At 33.9% G+C, this 22612-nt stretch overlaps 2 protein-coding genes across 2 annotated transcripts in view; one reads left to right on the top strand and one right to left on the bottom strand.

Annotated features, from left to right (window-relative positions):
* Positions 1 to 22612, bottom strand: part of LOC129950918 (rabankyrin-5) — an 83477-nt gene that overhangs the window by 29012 nt on the left and 31853 nt on the right. The gene's annotated exons all lie outside the window — the stretch shown is intronic.
* Positions 4467 to 22612, top strand: part of LOC129950927 (uncharacterized) — a 34320-nt gene continuing 16174 nt past the window's right edge. The window contains exon 1 of the mRNA XM_056062884.1: positions 4467 to 5267. Within this exon, the coding sequence (XP_055918859.1) occupies positions 5180 to 5267 (88 nt within the window). The 5' untranslated portion in view covers positions 4467 to 5179. The remainder of the gene's footprint in view (positions 5268 to 22612) is intronic.

The following is a 22612-nucleotide window of genomic DNA, read 5'->3' on the forward strand; positions in this document are numbered from 1 at the left end:
AGCACTAAAGGGGTTATTAGTACCCTTTATATGTTTATATTTAAACACAGTGCGAGCGTTAGGAAAAAAGGGGAAGGATTTAAAAGGAGATACCGGTGCATATTGGTCTTAAAGTTCTGAACATCAAAATGGGGGGGAGGGGGAACAGAGTTGGCCAAAGCATTCCACATTCTCGATGTGCGATTTAAGAAAGAATCTCTGTACTTGACAGTACGCCCGAAATTGAGCTCAAGGGTAAACTGGCGAGCATTCCTGGAAGTGCGAGTATTACGGCTGAATTGTTTAAGGGGTGGAATGCAACTGGCTAGTTCAACAGAACATTGTTTGTAATAATATCGATAAAACAACGAAAGGCATGAAACATTGCGGCGGTGTTCTAGCGATGTAAATGTTTCAATTATAGTTCTATCGCCTATCATTTTTAAAGCCCTTTTTTGTATTCTATCCAAGAGATTTAAACTTGTTTTGGGGGCACCTGCCCAGATATGCGAATTATATTCAAGCTTTGGACGGATGAAGGCTTTGTAAATTAGAGCCAGATCAGAAGGGGTGAAAAATTTCTTGCACCGTCGGAGAAATCCTAAGCACCTGGCAGCATTTTTGGCAATATCAAATATATGATCGTTCCATAAAAGGTGATCTGTGATACACATACCAAGTACTGACAGTTGATTAGTTTCTTGGATGCAAGTGCCACTCATAGATAGTGGCATCGGGGGTATGTTACGCTTTAACGACAGGAGACAGCATTGAGTTTTCGAAGCATTAAATTCTACACGGTTTTTGATTCCCCATTGTACAATGCTGTCAAGATCAGAATTTAATGAGCTTATCATAAGCTGCCGTTGAAGTTCCACATCCGAAGGACAAGGATGTGAATCTATAAACGAGTATAAGAAGCTGAGGGAACTGTCGTCGGCGAAACAGGTTAATGGATTAGAAGTGGCAGACATAAGATCATTTATGAATATAAGAAAGAGTGTCGGAGACAAAACGGAGCCCTGGGGAACACCAGCATTTATTTTAAGAATTTCAGACTTGTAACCATCCAATACAACTTGTATTGAACGGTTAGAAAGGTAATTTCTAATCCAACGAAGAAGAGATTCATCAATACCAAAAGCACGCATTTTCGATAAGAGAGCTTGGTGCCAAACTCTATCAAATGCTTTTGAAATATCAAGTGCAATAATCGTACTTTCTCCAAAACGATGTAAAGATTTGTTCCACTGTTCGGTGAGATGGACCATGAGATCACCAGTGGACCTATTGCTACGAAAACCATACTGTCGGTCATTAAGAAGCTTCCGTTCTTCGAGATATTTCTTGAGCTGATAATTAATCAGCGTTTCCATGACCTTGGAAAGAAGGGACGTGAGTGCTATTGGACGATAGTTAGAGGGAGAGGAGGATTCGCCTTTTTTAGGGACAGGCTGGACAAATGCTATTTTCCATCCGCTCGGAAAAAGACCTGTAGAGTAGGAAAGATGGAAAAGTTTACGCAGTGGTTTTGCCAGCGATGAAGAACACCTCTTCAGAACAATTGGGGAGATACTATCCGGGCCAGCGGATTTGTGTATGTCAAGGTCTTTCAGTACTCTTGCAACTGCACGAGTGCGAAAGAAGATTCGTCCCATTGAATCATTTACGCTTTCAAGAACAGGAGTACTCATGACACTTTCCGGTAGCGTCGAATTAACAGCAAACTGTGCTGCAAGCAAATTGGCTTTATCAATCGAGCTTACATAGGGAGTGTCATTGTGGACGAGCGTTGGAACCGAGGATGACGTGGTGTTTCGTACGTTTTTTACAAATGACCAGAAATTTTTACTACCTTTGGGACATTGTAGTATTGTTTGCCTTAATTTCTGATCATGCAAAAATTTAAAAATTTGGTTCGTCGAATATGACCATTACAGGTCTTTCTAGCTTGTTTAAACTTATTTCGGTTTTCCTCAATCGGGTTGGCTTTATAACAACGGAAACTTACATCTCTGAACCTAATAACCTCTTTACAGCTCGAATCAAACCATGAGTTCTCTTTGGGTTTGATAGATTTCACCCTATTCGGGATAAAATTTCTCATTCCACAAAGAATTAAATTTGTTACCATTTCTGCGCTGGAATCCACGTCACTATCGAGGAAGCATAGTGACCAGTTAAAGTTCCTGAAGAATTCATTGAGACCGTTCCAGTTGGCTTTCTCATATTGCCAAACGGTTCTCATAGGAGGTTTTTCTTTAACTGGGTTTTTTCGACATGAGAATTTTGCAGATACGATACAATGGTCTGATGTGCCTAGAGGCGGTAATGCACTTATTGTGTATTTATTAGGATCAGAGGTAAGAAACAAGTCTAGGGCGTTGGCGGATTGACCTGCAACGTCAGGGATTCGAGTTGGCTCATCGACAAGCTGAATAAATTGATTTAACTCAGCAAAGATCTCAACATACCTTCCTTCCGGTGTTGACTGGCCAGAATAACGAAGCCAAGAAGAATTGTGTACATTGAAATCGCCCGCAATGACAGTTTCAGTGTGAGGATAATGGGCAACAATTCTTTGAATGGAGTCAGTCAGAGCATCAAATTCGTTAAAAGTTGAATTTCTGTCCAGATTTGGACTTCGATAAAAAAAAAACATGCGTGGATGATGCGCTTATTTACCGTAAATTTTAACCATATGAAATTTAAGTTTGTGTTAGAGCACAAACCATATTGTGGCTGGAGTTGGTACGCAACATCATTTCTGATATACACGGCTAATCCATGATGAGGAAAAAATAATAAATAAAAAATAATGGCACTAAGTTCTTTCTTAAACCACGAATGTTGCTAAAAAATAATGACAACATTTTAATAATTGGAGATTTAAACAGTCAGATAGGGGATTTCCAAAACTCTCCCTTCATAAACGTGGACAAGTTTTCATTCAAAAGGGGATCTTTAGATGAATGAACAAATTTAAATGGAAAATGCCTGATGGGATTGAGGATTTTGGTTTTTTTTTTAAATCTTGAATTAGACCTCCATAAGTGATAGTGCTGGCAATTTTAAATTTATTTCCAATCAAGGTTGCTCTGTAATCGATTACTGCTTAGATAAAGGGGGTTGGCTTGACATTGTGAAAGATTTCGAGGTTTTTCTGGCTAATTATTCAACTCACCTCCCCATTTGTATGTGTTGTGTGAGTTCAAAACCCAAGAAAGCAATATCCGACGTCGAAATGTAAATGGTTGCAACAGAAATAGAAATAAATCTGATGTTTATAAGAGAAACTTAAGCCAGCATTCAATTAATATCACAAATGAAGCTATAAACACAATTGACGAAGCAACAGAATTGATATCGACCACTATTAGAGAGTCAGCAGTTACCTATTCAAATAATGGAGGAAGCGATTTTAAATCTAGTTTCTAGTTTCGAAACACTTCTACTGGCGGATCCAAATCAAATATCTATAAGCTTTGCGTTCATTCACATTGAAGATTTAGATGCTCCATTCTCCATGCGTGAACTGCTTATTGCATTAAATAAAATGAAAGACAGCAAAGCTCCGGGTTTAGATGGCATCCCGGCTGAGTTTTACAAAAATGCCAGCTCAAAATTTCTTGAACATATTTTAGTTTTGTTTAACAGAATTTTTGATAAGGAAGATATCCCAAATTCTTTCCGGTCTTCAACCATCTCTGCCTGAAAACTACAGGGGAATTTCTGTCCTTAGTTCACTGCGGAAGCTATTCACTCAAATTCTTTACTTAAGACTTGCTAGTTGGGCTAAACGAAATAATAAAATAAGCTGTTTCCAAGCTGGGTTTTTATATAATAATCCAACAGTCCGTTTTTTCATAAAAAATAAAATCTACAAAAAATAGTACGCAAATTTGGTAAAAATTGATACGAGTACATATAGACAAACCTTTAAGACAGACAAATCGACAGACGGGATGGGAAGTTATTAGTGTGGGTCGCATCCCAGCCTCTTATTTTTCAATTTGAGAATGTCTATTTTTATAAAAAAGATAAAAATACAATATATGAACATAAACCTATAATATCACATAAAGAAAGAATCGAAAAACCAATTTTGAAATGTAAAAAAAATGGTTGCTTAGGTTTTGCACAATACTGTATATACATATGTATGTAGGTACTTTTTTGTAATTAAACACAAATAATTGACATCGGTTCCTGCGCACTAGAATAAGATTTATTTTTTGAAATAGTATAAAATAAATTGCCTTCTAGACGAACTGATGACATACACTCTAAACAAAAGCTGTTCCTTGATGGCATGCCAAAAAGTATGCCATGAATGGCGAACGTTCTCTTAAAAGAACATTTTATAGACACTAACAGAGACTAGAGACCAGAGACCAGAGACCAAACCAGCACCAGCACCGGTCACCACTCACGACACCACGCATAGCAAAGCTTCCCCCATCAGCTGCTGGTTTAAAACATAGTAAGTTCAATTTCAGTTATAATTCTGTCCTCAATGCGGTAGCAAGCATTCTGCTTCATAAATTATAAGACGAGGGCACTTAATAAAAAATTTTAAAAACACAATTCTAACATAAATTTCTACATATTTGATTAATTCGTTGCCGCTATCGTTTTATCGGGTGCTAAGTTACTATTAGATAAAGTCTATTTCCCTTTTTTCTGCTTTTTCTGATAAATTCTCAAGACGAATAAAATAATAAGAAAACATACAAAACAACGTGCCTTGTCCAACTCGTTTTGTTTTTATTCACATTTAAGTATAGTCCGTTGTGCATCTTTGTGTTTAATCAAGATATAAGAATAAGATACTTTTACGGAATACGTATTTCGAGCCAAAACGAATTGTTTTCTCTATTTTTTTTTTAAACCGACCGACGTGTATTTATTTTTTTTGATGAAATCCGGATACTGTGAATTAATAAAATAGCAACGACAATTAAAAATTAAATTTATACAAAAATAACAAATTCTTGCCAATTATTGAAAAGGAGGTTCTCTATAAAAATTATAAACGACTTAAAACAACAACAAACAAAAAACGAGATAACAAAAATTAATAATATGCAATTCTTGTAGTAAAGTGATTGAAATTATAAACAAAACCAAATAAAATAAAAGAAGGAAAAAGAAATCATATTATAAAATAAAATTAAAGATAAAAATAAATAAATAAATAATGAAGTGGTATTTTAGAATAAAGAACAGCCTAGGCACTTGCTTTGGGTTCTTATCGCTAAGTTTAGCGGTATTGTTTATTTCAATAGGTTTGTAAAAATGAATTTATAACGACATGTTTAATGTTTTTGGATACAGTTCAATGATAATAGATTTAACAGATTTTAAATGACGAAATGTGGGAACAAAATAATTCCCTTATAATAATTTTTATAATGTAATTAAAAAACTGACTTTCTACTGTGTGAATGGAATTATGCAGGGCGCCATGTTATTTGCTAATTAGTTTCACATGGCCGCCGCACATTTGGGGCGGGTGAAAATGACACTATTATTTTTTTCCTCCGAGCATTGGTACAGTGCAGTTCGCTTGATAGAAACATTTATATATTTTTTGGTTCTTGCATTTTGACGGGAAGAAAAGTTTCATGGGCTTTTGGCGCAAAATTTTAAACAACCTATTATTAATGTTTTAACAATTTACTAGTTAGAAATATGCTAAATATTTAGTAATTTACTAAGGGATTCCAAAGTTTTAAACCTTTTTTTCGCATACTAGTAAATTGCTAAACAAACTGCTATTTTTAAAATTTTTTAATGTACATATATACAACTCATAGTTTATAACTTTAACTTTTTCACTTAAAATGTAAACTCGAAATAAGTCAATTCAGGCAGACGGCAACATTTGCCATGCTTTTATTCTTAGCTATTAAAAGATTGTACATTTATCGAGAATAATAAAGAATTTATAATAATAAATAAATAATAATAGTAAATTGCTAATTGGCTATTATTAAAAAAAGAACATCCAAACACATCTAAAAAGTGACAGTTCGTGAAAACAATCTATTAATGGAATTTTCGAATTGTTGGCTGGAGCATTCCATCCACTGCTCTTATAAGAATAATTGTTCAAAATGTCCTAAGGAATTAAACAAATTGCTAAAGTTTAAGTAGTCATTCCTTAATTTTAACTTTAGCAAATTGTTAAGAGATATCAATTAAATTTTCACTTAGTAAATAGCTAAAAATGACTTTTAACATTTTGCTTAATCGTTTGGAAAGAAAATCATTTAAAGACAATAATGTAGGTTTTACCATTTTTAAAAGAGAAAGGAGATATGGGCCCAGTGCTTATAACCATAAAATAGGTACCGAACAATTGCTGATATTTTGCTTAATATACTTTATTAATATTTTTTGAGATTTCGAGATATTTCATCTTAAAGGATAAGTAAAAATTAAGAAAATGTTTGTTTTTGCCATATTAGTTTTTAACTTTCGACTATTAGACTCCATAAAATCGATATTAGTACCAATATCACAATAATATCTTTTAGATAGTTTCAATATTTTTGATATTTAATCTGTGTATGTATATATTATATATAAAAATGAATATTTGGATCGATATTAACTTTATTATTCTTGTTACTACCTTCTCACCGCCTTAAATGAATCAATGAGATCTTCATGCCCTGTAACGATTTTAAAGGGTAAAAAGAAACCTATTGGTGGCGTAAAGAACTAGAACCATTCAGAAAGATCTGTCGCAAACTCTTCAACAGATCTAAGTACACTAGATCTCCTTCTGACTGGGACTTATACAAACAAGCTCTAAAGCAATATAAAAAGAATTAAGAAAGAGTAAGTGGTCTTCTTGGAGAAATTTTTGTGGTAAAATAGAAAATACTTCAGAAGCCTTAAGACTCACGAAAATTCTCTCAAAAAGTCCAACAATACCCAGTGCTTTAAAGACAGAAGCAGGCACGTGGACTATCACAGATGAAGAATCTCTTAATCTGTTATTAGACACCCATTTTCCAGGTAGCTCTAACATAATCAATGACTTAACATCAGTCTTTAGCTTATACAAGCGATTTAGTTGATCTAATAACGCGGGAAGACCTGCAATGGGCCATAGACAGCTTTGATCCATATAAATCTCAAGGACCAGACGGAATCATTTCGGCCGAACTACAATGATCATTCTACCATTGGAAATTATTCTGACAAGCTGTGTAAGGTTGAGATATATTCCCAAAGCCTGGAGAATGGCAAAAGTAGTAGGCAGAAGTAATGGCGATTAAAGAAGCACTATCCTGGCTCAAAGAAAATGTTATATCTTGTAAGAATATACGAATCTTCTCAGACAGCCAAGCCGCTCTTAAATCTCTCGCGTCTGTCTCCACAAACTCTCAAACAGTCCACGATTGTCGATCATCTCTGAACGAGATGACGGAACAGTTTATCATTCACCTCATTTGGGTGCCGGGCCACAGAGACATTCCGGGAAATTGTAAAGCCGATGAGCTCACCAAAAACGGAACAACTCTGCCTCATGTTAGACAACAATATAACATAGGAACACCACTTGCTACATGCAAATATCTTCTCAAGCAATATGCTCTAGAAAAACCAATACTAGATTGTCACAGAGTACCACCAAGTATAGACTTAAAACGGTCAAAAGGCTTGATATCCCTGAGCAGACAAAGTATAAGCTCTACAATTGGAGTAATAACAGGACACTACCTCATAGGAAAACATGCTCTTAGGCTAGGGGTCTACACAAATGACTTCTGTAGAAGCTGCATGGACGAGGAGGAAGAGGAAACGGTCCAACACCTTCTCTGTACATGTCCAGCACTCTCCATTAGAAGGAATAACTTTCTCGGTAATCCCTTCTTCGATAACACCAGTGAACTGGCAACGATTGACACAAAACGTCTCTCTAACTTTATTAAAAGTACAAAATGGTTTATTTAAGTTCATTACTCTCCGATGAGTAACCTCATTAGTGGTATCACAATGGACCCTTGAGGTCTATGTGCGTAAATGACATCTGGACAGCCACTCCAACCTAACCTAACCTACTACCTTCTTGCAAAATATCAACAAATATTAAAGCTTATGTCTATTGCCGTATAATTAAACAACTTAGTTGAGTCAGCTTAATAAATTAGTATAATAAAGATTAAAAAGATGTGTATACAACTCAAAGAGCGATTTTGGGCTAAGCGACGTAGAAAACTTTCTTATATTTCCTTTTTTTTGAAAATTTGTCAAAAAACTTTGTGAATTTTATTCTAAAAGGTAGTCGTACTACAGTTGATACGAAGTCAACAAACAATTGAAAGCACGATTTACAAAAAGTTGAGTCGTCAGCTCATAATATTAGTTTACAAATTTAAAAGAAATTCTGTCAAAATATCAGAGTTCATCTTGAGTTTTAAAATGACGTCTTTTGACATTTCTTTGTATGTTTGACTCTTCTTTACGAACATATCCATTGAATCTCTACGAGGTTTAAAACGTATCAACATCTAAAAATGAAAAAATCGAAAATTGATTTCAATATTCAATATTGTAAATTTTAGGTTTTTAGAGATGTAATTTGAAACCATATGAGCCTCCAAAGAAAAAAGACAAAAAAAAAAAAAATACACTTTTTCAACATCCCTTAGAACATACACTTTTTCAACATACTTCGTTGAAATTTTTGGTCTTACAATGCAATGATGCAAATCTTCTTTAATTGTAAATCGTAATAAAAGCAAATATGTCAAATTCTAGTGCTCTTAGTAAGAAGCAGAAAAACAATAACGACACCTACAAAAAAGACCGGAGAACCATATCACTTAGATTTATAGTTTTCGAGATTAGTCTTCGAAGTTTACGTAATTTTTTTAACATTTGGTTCAAAAATGTATGGGCTATCTAAAACTAAAACATTTTTTCAAATCGGACCAGTAGTTCTTGAGATTAACACATTCAAACAAACAAACAAACTCTAAAGCTTTTTAATATTAGTAGTAGTTAGAGTTAAACAAAATTTCACAAGCTATTTCTTGCTCCAGAGTTCGAATTCAAAACTATTGCGGATGTCAATTAGTTGAAAGTTGATAAATATTACAATTCTTCATTTAAACCTTAATTAACAAGAAATTGGACATTTTTAAATTCATAATAATACATTCACTTATTCCATTTTTTACAATAGTGTGCAATATTCCGAATTATCAATCAATTATCAATTAAACATTGATAGTACAATTACTATAACTTGTAATTCAAATCCCCAACGCTTTTTCATTTTAAATGTTATTTGAAGACCTTTAATTACTAATGACATGTAATTGAAAAGCGGCCGGCGATTCAATTATAAAAATGTAATTAAAAACAAACCGTAGCGTGATAGTTAGTGCGTTCGACTGTCATGCAAGGGGTCTAAGGTTCAATCCCTGCCTGTGCCTCCTTAATTAAAAAAAAAAAAACAGTTTTCACGGGTACTGCCTCTTGTCATGAAAAGTGCTTTCTCAAAATTAGCCGTTCGGATTCGGCATATAAACTGTAGGTCCCTTCCATCTCTGACAACATTACTCGCACACAGCAATGGTTGAGAGTTGTTAATCACTAGGCTACGGTGTTACAAAATAAGTTCTTAAAATGCTAAGTTCTTTTATGTGTGTTGCTTTAAAGTAATAAATAAACAAGAAAGATTAAAAATTACCTTTACTGTAATTCACATTTCAATTACATGTAATTAGTGATTGTATTTTTTAAATTACAGTAACAAGTATAAGAAATATATATTTTTTCAAATACGATTTGAATTGAAATGAAAAACTCACAATAGGGATTATTGATAAATTAAACATCTCAATTAGGATTGAATTCTTTTTTTCTAGACATTAATAAATACTAAGTTTTTATTAGCATAAAACAGTACATTTTTTTAAATTTCAAAGACGTATCTAACCAAGCGAACTGCACTGTATCCATGTATACTATATACAATTTATAATGTTTTATATTTGCAAGATCTAAACACTATCATATAAGAACATCATTGACCTGGAAAAATGACGTCGTAGTCGTCGACGTCGTCGTTGATGCGAGCTGGATGATGGTTGTGGTGGCAGATTAGGGAAAGGCACAGAACAGAATAAAAGATAGTTTATAGGGAATTCGATATAACTTTCGAAAGATTCTGCAACATTTAATCGAACAAGCAAGAAAACATAAACACTCAGAGTTTTAAAAAAAACTTTTGAAAGTTTGTGAGCTATTTTACTTGTTGGTTTAATGTTGTAGATACAAGAAGTACATACAGTGTAAATACCCCAAGTTGTGAATGACACGTCTGTCTCAACTTGTATCATCTGACTAAACTGGTTTTGATGAAATTTGGATCGACTAACGAACGTGAACGTCACAAGAGAAAGATAGATTTTTGTTGCTTCAGTTCCGTCAAAGTCGATGACTAAGGGAATTTTCCAAAAAACAAAAATGAATGTATCTATAAAATTGAGATAGTATGTTGGATTTAGTATCTTATACTGGTCACCGACCAATCGACACCGGCAGATGAGCCGGTTGTATTTTGTGTGAGAAAGCCTTAAGAGAATGCTTGTGTACATATGATGAGTCATTCATAACCATGTGAGAGATTTATAAGATGCAGCAAATGTACCTTTATGCGAAGCGAATCTTGAGAATGTCCGCAGGTTTTTTTTTTGTTTAAATCATTTTTGTTTACGACACTTTAAATGTTTTTTCCAAGAAATCTGGCAAGTATTTTAAATTCAGAGAGTAGATAACGAATTGATGTATCTTTTTTGTTTAGCTATGTAGAAGATGAAATAGTCTGGCATTCAACAAGCTTCACTATATCTACCCATTTTTTGGTATTTGTGTACTTTTTTTTTAATTAGAGAAAAAGAGATAAAACGTGAGTTTGAATTAAGCTTGGATAAAGTTGGCACATTGACATTGCTACGGCATTACTCGCAGTTTTATTTTAGAACAAATATAGTTAGTACAAAATTTCTATCATACATTATTATTTTAGGAAAACTTTAACAGTTTCCGCAACACATGCAGTGGAAGCTCTCAAAAGAGAAATAAATCACGGGTCAAACATTCTCTATTGGTACTGCGGTCGTAATAGTCTTAGCGTAATGTTAAATAATCTATAGTCTTATAAAGCCCCCAATAAATGGGCAACCAAACACTGAAAGAATTATTTAAAAAGGAACAGTAGTTTCTGGCATGAGCAAGTTCAAACAAACAAACAAACAAGCAAGCAAGCAAGCAATCAAACAAAATTTTTAGCTTTATGATATTAGTTTAGATAGATAAGTGTACTTAGATTTGCAGTAACGTTTGCGTAACAAATACTTTAGGAGCAATGTACTCTTTAGTTGTGGAAAAGTTTTGAACGGTGTACAATTACAGGATCTTGGCCCGGGGACAGGTTAGATTAGGTTAGGTTTTAGTGGCTGGAAACGAACACACTTAGGCCAGTTTAATGGCCCACCACATAAATCTTGAGGCTTTCTCCTAAGCTCAATGGAACCAGCTTAAATCCCTTACGAAACGTGAGAGCCTGATTATACCGATATGATTTAGATCGTTAAAGACGAATTCTCCTAGGTAATTCTTGCGGTTTCGAGTTAGAGCAGGGCATGCACAGAGAAGGTGAAGAACCGTTTCTTCCTCTTCCTCGTCCATACATCTTCTGCAAAAGTCATTTGAGAATACGTCTAGTCTCGTGACGTGCTTTCCTATTAGACAGTGTCCGGTTATGACACCTATTATCGAGAGGAAGCACCTTGAACGTTTTAAATCCAGTGTTGGCCAGATGTTTTTTGTGACTTGACACTTGGTGATGTTGTTCCACCTGGTGCCTGCCCTCCTCGCAGTGTCTTGCATTAGCAACAGTTTACAAGTAGCGATTGGTATGCCAGTGTGTGCCAAACGTGGTAGGATGGGCTGTACTGTACCGTTCCTGGCGAGTTCATCTGCCTTACAGTAACCTGAAATGTCTTTATGGCCCGGCACCCAGCAAAGGGGAATATTAAACTGTTGCGCCATCTCCATTAGAGATAATCGACAGTTATGGACTGTTATAGAGTTTGTTGAGACAGAGTCCAGAGATTTGATAGCGGCCTGGCTATCTGAGAAAATACGGATATCTGATGTTGATATCACGTTTTCTTTAAGCCAGGACAAGACTTCTTTTATCGCCAAAAGCTCCGCCTGGAACACGCTGCAATGATTGGGAAGGCGGAATGAGAGACTTAATTTCAGTCGTTCCCCTTCTTTTGTTTTTGACCCATCTGTGTAAAAATAGATCGACTCATCCTCCAAGAATGTTCTATCCTCCGAAAAAGATCTGGTAGGTATAGAAATCTGAAAATTTCTGTCGAATTGTAGTTGGGGGATGGTTTAGTCTGTGTGCTTTGGAATTGATTCTAAGTACCTTAGAATTACGGAGTGGCCAATGTTGTTGTTAGTCCACTGCGACGAAGCTCTGAGGCGAATAGCAGAGCTTGCAGCAATTTGTTTGCTAAATATGTCAAGAGGTGTTAGGTAGAGCAAGGTGTCCACTGCCGCAGACGGGGTCGTGCGAAGCGATCCGCTTATACATAGACAAGCTGAACGTTGGACTTTATTTAGCTTATCCCTGTTTATACCTTTCTCTAAAGCAGTCCACCATACTGCCACACCGTACATTAAAATCGGTCTGATTACCGATGTGTATAGCCAACGCGTGATTGTGGGTTGTAAACCCCATTTATTACCAATAGCTTTTTTGCAAGAAAAGAGAGCTACAGTAGCTTTTTTGACTCTTTCCTGTACGTTGCGTTTCCAATTTAGTTTTTTGTCTAAGACAAGACCCAGGTATTTAGCCTCGTCTGAGAATTTTAATTGTATTCCTTTAATATAGGGAGGGTTGACAAATGGAATTTTGTATCTCCTCGAAAATAAGACCAGATCGGTTTTGTGTGGGTTAACACCCAGTCCACACCGATCAGCCCAAAGTATTAGTCTGTCCAAGGCATTTTGTAAGAGTTCTTTTAGGATGTTAAGATGCTTTCCGCATAGGCTATCGCTCTGAAACCCTCCGCATCCAGACTAGTTAGGATATCATTCACCACTAGGTTCCAGAGAAGAGGGGATAGAACACCACCTTGCGGCGTCCCTCTACTAACGAATCGTCTACTAGAAGAGTTGCCCAGTTTTGAGTTAATTATTCTGCTAGTAAGCATTAAATGAATAAACTCCCGAAGCGAACTCTCTACATTTAGAGATGTCAGTTCAGATGTGATTGCAGATGTGTCCACGTTGTTAAAGGCACCTTCGATGTCAAGGAAAGCAACCATAGTAAACTCTTTACGATGGTGCGTACTAAAGTGTGTAACGCTGTTTCCACCGATTTACCTTTACAGTAGGCATGTTGAGACGAAGACAGAAGTCTTGTATCGATACGTGCCCTTAAATGGATATCAATCAATCTTTCCAAGGTCTTAAGAAGGAACGATGATAGACTTATAGGTCGTAGATCTTTAGGATTGACTTGGGATCATTTACCTGCTTTAGGTATAAAAACAACTTTAAATTCTCTCCATGCCGAGGGAACATGGACCAGGTAAAGACAGCTGGTAAAAATTGCCTCAAGGATTGGTGCAATTATATCAGAAGTCAAGCCCGGGGACAACTTGACCAATAATTGGACGCACTGAGCGATGTGTCGCGCAAACCAAAATATAATGTTGGTAATAAAATTTGTACGATTTACAAACGTTGTTAAAAGGAAGTCTATAGTCTATACATTTTGAAATGTCAAACCAAGTTGAATATAAATAAAGTGACATCTGTCAAAAAGACAAACTTCGAAAAAAGTATTGCCAGATTGAAAACCACATAGCTAATCATAAAACACCCGTTACATTTGTAAATTCAAATATTGGTTCCGGATCAATCATATTCTTTGCAACCGAAATATGCAGCTTTTATGGTCATATACCAATAATAAACAAAAAAGAAAATTCCATTAAAGAATTTGTTTGTTTTGAGTTTAGATAGTTTTATTGCATCACTTGTCGATCATTGACCCGCATCATCCTACCTCACTAAAAGCTAAAAACACCCACATAATAATAATTTATTATCATTTTAAAACTTGCAATGAAGACTAAAATGCACAATGCCATTATCTGATTTTAAGAAAATTGGAAAACAATTGAATCGTCCAAGAGTAGAAACACAGTAGAGGCCAAGAAAAATAAAATAATTAGTCTTACGTGAATTTGCAAGACCTAATATTTCTAAAAAGAATTGTCTTTGGTATTTTATTAAAATTCTACATATCAGTTTTATCCGAAATCAAATTGAAATACATTTGAAATGAATATTGGTGTTCTGGAATTCACTTTTTTCGATACCGATTTAATTTTTTTTCGAACTTAAAACTTAAAAGTGAATTTCTGTGTCTTACATTTGGATGTTTTTAAATGTGATTTCAAGTCGACTAGATTATGTCGATGTAACTTGAATTGAATTCAATTCAATTATAGAAAATGAAACTTGACTAATTTTAAAAAAAGTTGGTAAGTGAAAAGTTGTAACTTCTACTTCATATTTCTGGAAACGGACAAAATATTAAAAACAATTTTTAGCACCACAAATGTCTCTATAACATTTTGAATAAAACAATGTTTTTAAAAAAAAACATTGACAAGACACTTAGGCTGCTCAACATCGACCGAATCGATATTTGGAAAGTGCCTTTCGCATAAAAATGTAAATTTGCATCTATGCAGCAGTAATGCACATAAGCATAATGCAAAGAAAAAACACTAATATTTTATATTAGTTTTATTAAAAAGTGCAAAAGAAAAAAAAAAACAAGAAAATACAATTTTGACAATCAGTTAAATTTGTTATTATGACTGATCGTTTTTTTGACAGCTGCTTTAAATTCACTTAAAGTGATTTCGAAAAGTATTCGAAGTTATAAAATCGATCGAAAAATAGAATTCCGAAAATAATTTAATTCGATTTTCAAATTAGATATCATTTTCATTTCACTTGATTTCGGGAGCCTAGGTAGGTAATATTTTTTTATTTATTCTTCAAAGAGTGAAAGATAGGAAATTGGTTACGAAAAACTTACATGATTTTACATTTTGAGATGTCAAAAAAATAATTATTTATTATTCTTCCACTATTCACCAAGTCTATTTAGGTCTTCTTGAAGGAGAAAAATTAATTTATGAGTAAAACGGGTTTGAAGTGTAATATCATTAATTAAAATTAAAAATAAGATTGGTCCTAAGTGGCTTCCTTGGGGAACACCGAATAAAACGTGAATTTGGTAAGGCATATTGAACAGGATCACATTAACAAGATTTAAGTCCATTCAAAAGATGGGCATGAAGTCTAAATTTTCTAACTTTTTCAGTATAACTTTGTAGTCAACTCGATGAAAGGCTTTAGCGATTTTCTTATCACATTGCGACTCACTTTCAAAAAAGCTAATTACATAATTACTAACGTTTTGGGGTTGATTTTTACCACTAGGATTACTAAAGGATAGTTTTTTACAAATGATTATTTCGAATAATTTCGGGAGCTAACAAATCGGACAGTGCTATCAAGGACTTTGCTAAGGTCCAGATTTATGAATAGGAATTTTTCACCTTTCTTGGTTAAAGTTTTAAATAACAGAGTAAATGGTTCAAAGGGAGCACTTGCGCACTGGTTTAAAACATAAGCGGATATTTCGTCAGAACCTGGTTGCTTCTCGAATCTCAGACTTATTTCGTTTTATTCATTTACATGTATACATAGCTACAAAGTTAATAACTAGTAAGTTTTAAGTTTCGCCTCTGTACGAATTATATAATCTTTCTTTAAGAATTTGTTAAGAACTTCGAATTCTATCTATATAAAGCAGCTTGTTTGTTTGTTTGTTTGAACACGCTAATCTTAGGGACTACTGGTTCGATTTAAGAAAATCTGTCAGACCATTTCAAGGGAATGGCTATAGGTTATATAATATCACGCTAAGACTTATACGAGCGGAGTGCCAATAAAGAATGTGAAAAAGCCGTTTTCCCTTTGAGGAACGGTTTAAGGTTTGCTAGAATAATAGATCACAGAATTGTTGTCCCTGGATATTTCTTAAAAAAAAGTCCCCGAGAGCAAATGTCTACCTTTGAGAGTTGGCTCACAATAACCATTTTTATGCTAACTAAATTTGTTCTAAATGAAACATGAGAGTAACGCTGAGAGGTTTAGCTAGTAGGATATATTTGTGAAAGAATTTTTGTGATTAGTTCTTGTTTCAACTGTCCAAAAACATGTTGTCATTTCAAAATGTGTTCTTTTGGGAGAATTTCGGTCTCGTAAAAATAATTTCAGAAGCTTAAAACGTCGATTAAAGTCAGAAAATTCCCCGCAGCTTTGCCCGGGGAATGAAAGAAAATTGAAATTTCACACAGAAACGTTCCAGGGCTAAGCAAACAGGAGTTATTAATTTCCCATAGGAAGTTATTGTAATGGGTCCGATTTGTCAAATTGAAAATTTTGACATTTCTCGACGTTTCAAGGTCCCTAGAGTCGAAATAAAAGATTTTTAGAAAGATGTCTGTGCGTGCGTTTGTACGTACATACGTTCGTACGTCCGTACGTTTGCGACGTTTTTTTCGTCCTCCATAGCTCAAGAACAAGAAGAGATATCAACTTCAAATAAATTTTGTTATACAGATAATAAGGCAGAAAGATGCAGAAAGGGCTCTCAAGTTTAAAAAAAGGTAAACATTTTGGTTAACCTTAAATATCTTACGAACCAAAAACGCTAGAGATTTGAATTGAATTTTATATAATATATTGTAACGCGATACCAAACAGGTATATTTTTTGAAAAAAATCAATATAACGGTTTTTTTATAAATCAATAAAACCGAAAAAAATGTGTTTTCTCCAAAATTTTACGACCAAAATATGATTTCATCTCTAAAACAATTTTTCAACGAAGAAAAATGTTTTTGTCATCTGATAAAATTTTGAGAACAATCTAATTGAAAGTTTTTTTTATAAAAAATAAAAATTTTTAAAAAAACATTACTCAAAGTTCGTAAAAATTGAATATCGATTCAAATATCTTTTTAAAAACTTGAAATTTAGGCTTCAAGCTTATTTTATCTTTTACGAATTATTGTTTTCAACATTCAGTAAAATTAAAAAAAAAAATCAAATTCACAGTTTTTTTAACAAAAAATTTAAAACAGACCAAAAAATTAACAAAAGTTGGTAAAAACTGATTTTCGACTCAAATATCGTTTAAAAACCTTGAGATATTGGCATTAATTAACTTTTATCTTTCAAAAAATATTGTTGTCGACATTGAGTAAAATTTTGAAAAAAATCAAATTGACAGTTTTTTTTACAAAAAATTAACAAAAGTTGGTAAAAAATGATTTTCGACTCAAATATCTTTTAAAAACTGAGATAATAGCTTCTAACTAATTTTTTCTTATAAGAAATATTGTTTTCAACATTGGGACAAATTTTGAGAAAAATCGAATTGACAGTTTTTTTACAAAAAATAAAAACAAAAAAAAAATGTATAAAAGTTGGTAAAAATTGATTTTCGACTCAAATATCTCTTCAAAAATTATTTTTATTTTATCTAATAAGAAATATTGTTTTCAACATTTGGTAAAATTTTAAAAAAAATTCGAATTGAGTTTTTTTTTTACAAAAAATAAAACTCTAAAACAAAAACAATAATAAGACTTGGTAAAAATTTCCTTTCGGCTCAAATAGCTTTTCAAAAATTAAAAATAATTGGCTTCAAACTTATTTTATTTTACAGAAAATATTGTTTTCAATATTCAGTAATTTTTATATACAAATCCAACAGTCCGTTTTTTCATAAAAAATAGTACGCAAATTTGGTAAAAATTGATACGAGTACATATAGACAAACTGTTAAGCAAGACAAATCGACAGACGGGATGGGAAGTTATCAGTGTGGGTCGCATCCCAGCCTCTTTTTTGGTAAGCTTTCCACAACAAAAGGTAACAAAGAGGGACCAAAAGTAACGCTGTCTAATTATTAAAATGACAAAACACGGCTTTTCCAGATGCAAACTCCGCAACTTTTAGTGTTTGCCCTTGCTACTTATTAATTAAATTGTACCGTTACTTAGAAGAGAGACCTTTTAAATTCGTATAAGCATTACTGGCACTCCTAATCGCAATTGTAGCTTTTGTGAGGGCACACCGGACAGCTCAATTGAGTTGAAAACTCATTACTTATGAAGTGCTCTGTTCTGAGTTCATGACAGTATATATTGGCAAATACTCCCTTATACCTTCTGATCTACTTTAACAAATATGTTTGAATTTATTTTCAAAACAAAATCGTTTTTTGGTGTTAAAATCGCTATTTGACAGACAAATTTATCGCATTTGTATGTTATTTTGTAATTTCACTCTAAATACTTGCATTATAGAGAATTACTATGCACTTGATTACAAAAACCACCGATCTCCTATTTTTAAGAGTGATTCAGCATAGTTTTGTACGTTAAATCCACTATAAAAAAAAACGTCGATGATAAGTCCATACGCATTAAGCACCTAAGGATATTCTAATTAGTGTTCTAAAAAAAAGAATACATGGAATATCTAACTATAAAAGTGTTACCGGTGGAATCAGATATTTCACCGAGGTAAAAAGTAACTTTAAACATTCTTCAGCCTCGATACTATTTTCACAAAAAAAAATCATGTCATTATATAGTTCTGTTACGACGTGAAGTACGGGCAAACATACAAACAAGCAAGCAAGCAAACAAACAAACTGTCTTTCCCTATAATATTAGTATAGATTTGGTATTTAGATGTAAACATTTGATTTTAAGTAGAATAACCTTGTGCACTTTATCAAGGTTTTAATTTATTTTACTTCCTCTTCTTATGAAAAAAAACACCCATTGAGATTTTATTTATTATAAAAAAGTAGAATAAAAGTTCCTACGAAAATGATTCGTTGTAATTAATGTCTGTTGTTTGTCCGAGTATAATGAACTTTCATATGTTTTGTATTTTTATTATTTTTATCAATAAAAATAATTAAAAAATTATTTCGATTTGAAAATGTAGAAAATAATCTTATGAGTACATTGAACACTCATATAAGTATGATCTTGTGCTAATTTTATTCGTTCAATAAAACAAAACAATACCCATAATGGTTACGTTCGTGTTCAAATATAAGTTTGTATTTAAGCATCTGAATCACTTTTAATCTTTTATTTTGTATTACTTACAAACATATAATGTATGCGAACTTTAAAGAATAAATAAAAAAAGAGGCCGATTTAAGTGCGTTGCGTTGGTCACAAATTAATTTTATTTTATATTTTTCTTCTTTTTTTTTCATAATTACTCAGTACATGTTTTTCAAAATTTATTATTCTTAACGCGCTTTTGAGTAGACCAAGAATATTGGTTATTCTTGACTTAAATTAATTATTTTTATTGTGTTTTTTAACCAGCAGTTATGCTTGGAATAAGAATTATTATGTTTAAAGATACATTACTTGATAGATATGCGTAGAGTACATACACATGTATAAATGAAAAGAGATTAATAATTAATTCCTATTTTAAATGAAAAGAAAATAGGTATTACTTAGTTTAGTTATAATTGGACATGATGAAATGAGGATAATTATTTAAGTGGAAGTCTCGAAAAAAAATTAATTGATTCGACTTAATTTTAACAATAACAACACCTTAACCTTTTTGTTAAAGGCTTTAGCTGCAGTTAAATGAATTTATGTGTCAAAAAGTTGTTGGCCCCCTTTTGTATATTATGTATGTAGATACCCCTACAAAAAAATCAGTGTTATTTCGAAAAATAGTTGTAAGCGTAATGAACCGAATTTTTGTTTTTTTTAGACTTTTGGTTTTCAATTTGGCAAAACTTGTCTCGGAGTTGGTCTTTTTGACAGCTGTCACTTGATGTATGCTCAGTTTGGTTTGATTTTTCATTCAAATTTAAAATAACCAAAATAATAGTTCGGTTTACGCAAAAGATGAAGTTATTTGAGGAAACATTTGGCTAGTTCTTTTTTTTGCTAGGTGAGCCCGTGGTATGCCTTCTAAGAACATGCGATTTAACTCCACTAGACACTTTTTTGTGGCGTTGTGTGAAGTCACTTGTCGACTTGCAGATAATTAGGAGACGATTGACTAATGGACTTAATTTATGTAAAAAGTTGTGGAAAATTTGGCATATCTGCTGCGTAGAGTCTCAACAGCCACTTACCCTAATCATTTTTAAAATAAAATGACAAATTTGTATCTTTATATAAAAACTTAATTTTTCGCCATAACACTAAATTAGTAAATAATTTGCGTTCGATTTTTTCTTGAAATCCACACGTCTTAAATCAAACAACCATTATTTTAACTTGGAATATTAAAACTCTCCTGAAAACGTTTTCACCACAGCAGAGTATTTATATTGTTACTCATTTAGTAATTATTACGGAAAAATTAGTGCAAATGTAAATAAACTTATCAATACTACTATCAAAAAGCTTAAGACTTTGTTTGCTTGTTTGTTTGTTTGTTTGAACGCACTAATCTCAAAAACTACTTGTCCGATTTGAAAAATACTTTCAGTATTAGATAGCCACCTTACTGAGCCATAGTGTGTATAACATCACGGTAGGTAGGTAGGTAGAAATGACGATCTCAAGGCAACCTAGCCTGAGATCCAATTAGCGCTGTAGTGCGCCGTTTTGATACCAAAAACTCGTTTGACCTTTGATTGAAAGGGATAGATTTATAGAGAAGCTTCATAGTGGTTATGTTAGAGCCATTTTGTCGCATTGAGAAAAAAGATTAGGTCTCTAATCTTTGTCTCAGATAGCTCATCAAGTTCGTGAAAGAATGCTTTTCCAAAGTAATTCATTCTAGTGTTTGTCAAAGCAGGAAATTTGAAGAGGAATTGGATTAGCGTTTCACTTCCTTTTTGGTCACTACAGTTACAGCAAAACTGCATGAACTCCTATAGGTCAATGTCCGGTACAAACCGCAACAATCCTGGCTAAGTCTTGCCTTGACCTGAAGATCGTTTGTACGGGTTTTATTATAGGTGGGCCATATCTTCCTAGATATAATGCAGTTGGGTAAATTGCTCCACCTTCGGTTTGATTCAGTTTGGTAGATAGAAAAGATTTTACCCTTCATAGCACCAAGAGGAATGTTAACCATTTCCGCAAGTGAGCTATGAAGGCCGATCCTTGCCTGGCTAGCTCGTCAGCCCGTTCATTTCCCACGATACCACTATGGCCTGGAACCTAGATCAGGGTGACACCGAGGTTAATTCTGGCTTGCAAGCTCATCGCGACATTGCTGGACCAATTTAGATGAGGATATGACCGAGTTAATGGCTTTGACAGCTGCCTGACTGTCTGTAAAGATTGCCGCATTTCGGTTTTGGTTTGGGTTTTGTTTAAGTATCTTACATGCCTCCCTAATTGCCAGCAGTTCAGCCTGAAAAACGCTAGCAAAGTCAGGAAGCCTAAAGGATTTGGCTACATTTAGGTACTCAGAAAAGATCCCAGGACCAACTCCGCACTCCATCTTTGAGCCGTCAGTAAATATGGCTGTGTCGAAACCTATCGAACTGATGTCATCCTCCCAATCTTCTCTGGATGGGAAACCAACCTTAAAACCCTTACTAAGGCTCAAAGTAGGAGTGCAGTAGTCAGTGTCTAACGAGATAATATCTGAGGGAATCAATTTCATTGTGTTGCTGTGACCATAAGGTTTTGACAACCAGCTATTTGATTCCTTCAGCCTAATAGCGCTGCAGGAAACTATGTATTTAATAAAAAGGTCTATTGGTAGAAGATCCAAAATAACGTTTAAGGCGTCCGTTGGGCAAGTACGCATGGCCCCTGTGGTGCCCACGCAAGCTGTTCTCTAAACCTTATTTAGCTTATTAATATTATACTCTTTGCTTAGAGCAGGCCACCACACAATAGGATTTGACCGTTGAGTCGGCGTAGCGTGAAGGGCGGTACTTTAGTTTTGGTGGTAAAGAGCAACAGTTCAGTTTTACTTTGGTTAACTCCTAGTCCACAACTCGTGGCCCAGCTACTAACTTTCTTCAAAGCTGACTCCGTGATTTCATTAATCACATCACGGTAAAACTAATACGAGCAGAGAACCAATAAAGCACGTTTTCCACTATAAGACGGTTAAAGTTTTCCTAAAATAATAATGTATGAATGCTCTAGTTTAATAGTTCTTAAAAAAGAGTCAGCGAAAGCATATGCCTACCTTTTAAAGTTGGCTCAATATAACCTTTTCTATGCTAACCAATTTTGTTTTAAAATATATAACGCCGCCGCGGGTTATCCACAAGACTTATATACGTCAAAAGCTTGAGTATAACTCCCATATCTGGGCTGGTGCTTCTGGAACTTAATTAATCCTCTTGGACAGCATTGAAGGTAAAGCATTTAAATTGATTGGTGATATTACCACCATAAGATCATTTACGTCGCTTAAACATCGTCGAAATGTTTCTTGTCTCACCCTCTTTTAC

Source organism: Eupeodes corollae, chromosome 1 (genome assembly GCF_945859685.1).
Source record: "Eupeodes corollae chromosome 1, idEupCoro1.1, whole genome shotgun sequence".
Taxonomy (NCBI): domain Eukaryota; kingdom Metazoa; phylum Arthropoda; class Insecta; order Diptera; family Syrphidae; genus Eupeodes; species Eupeodes corollae.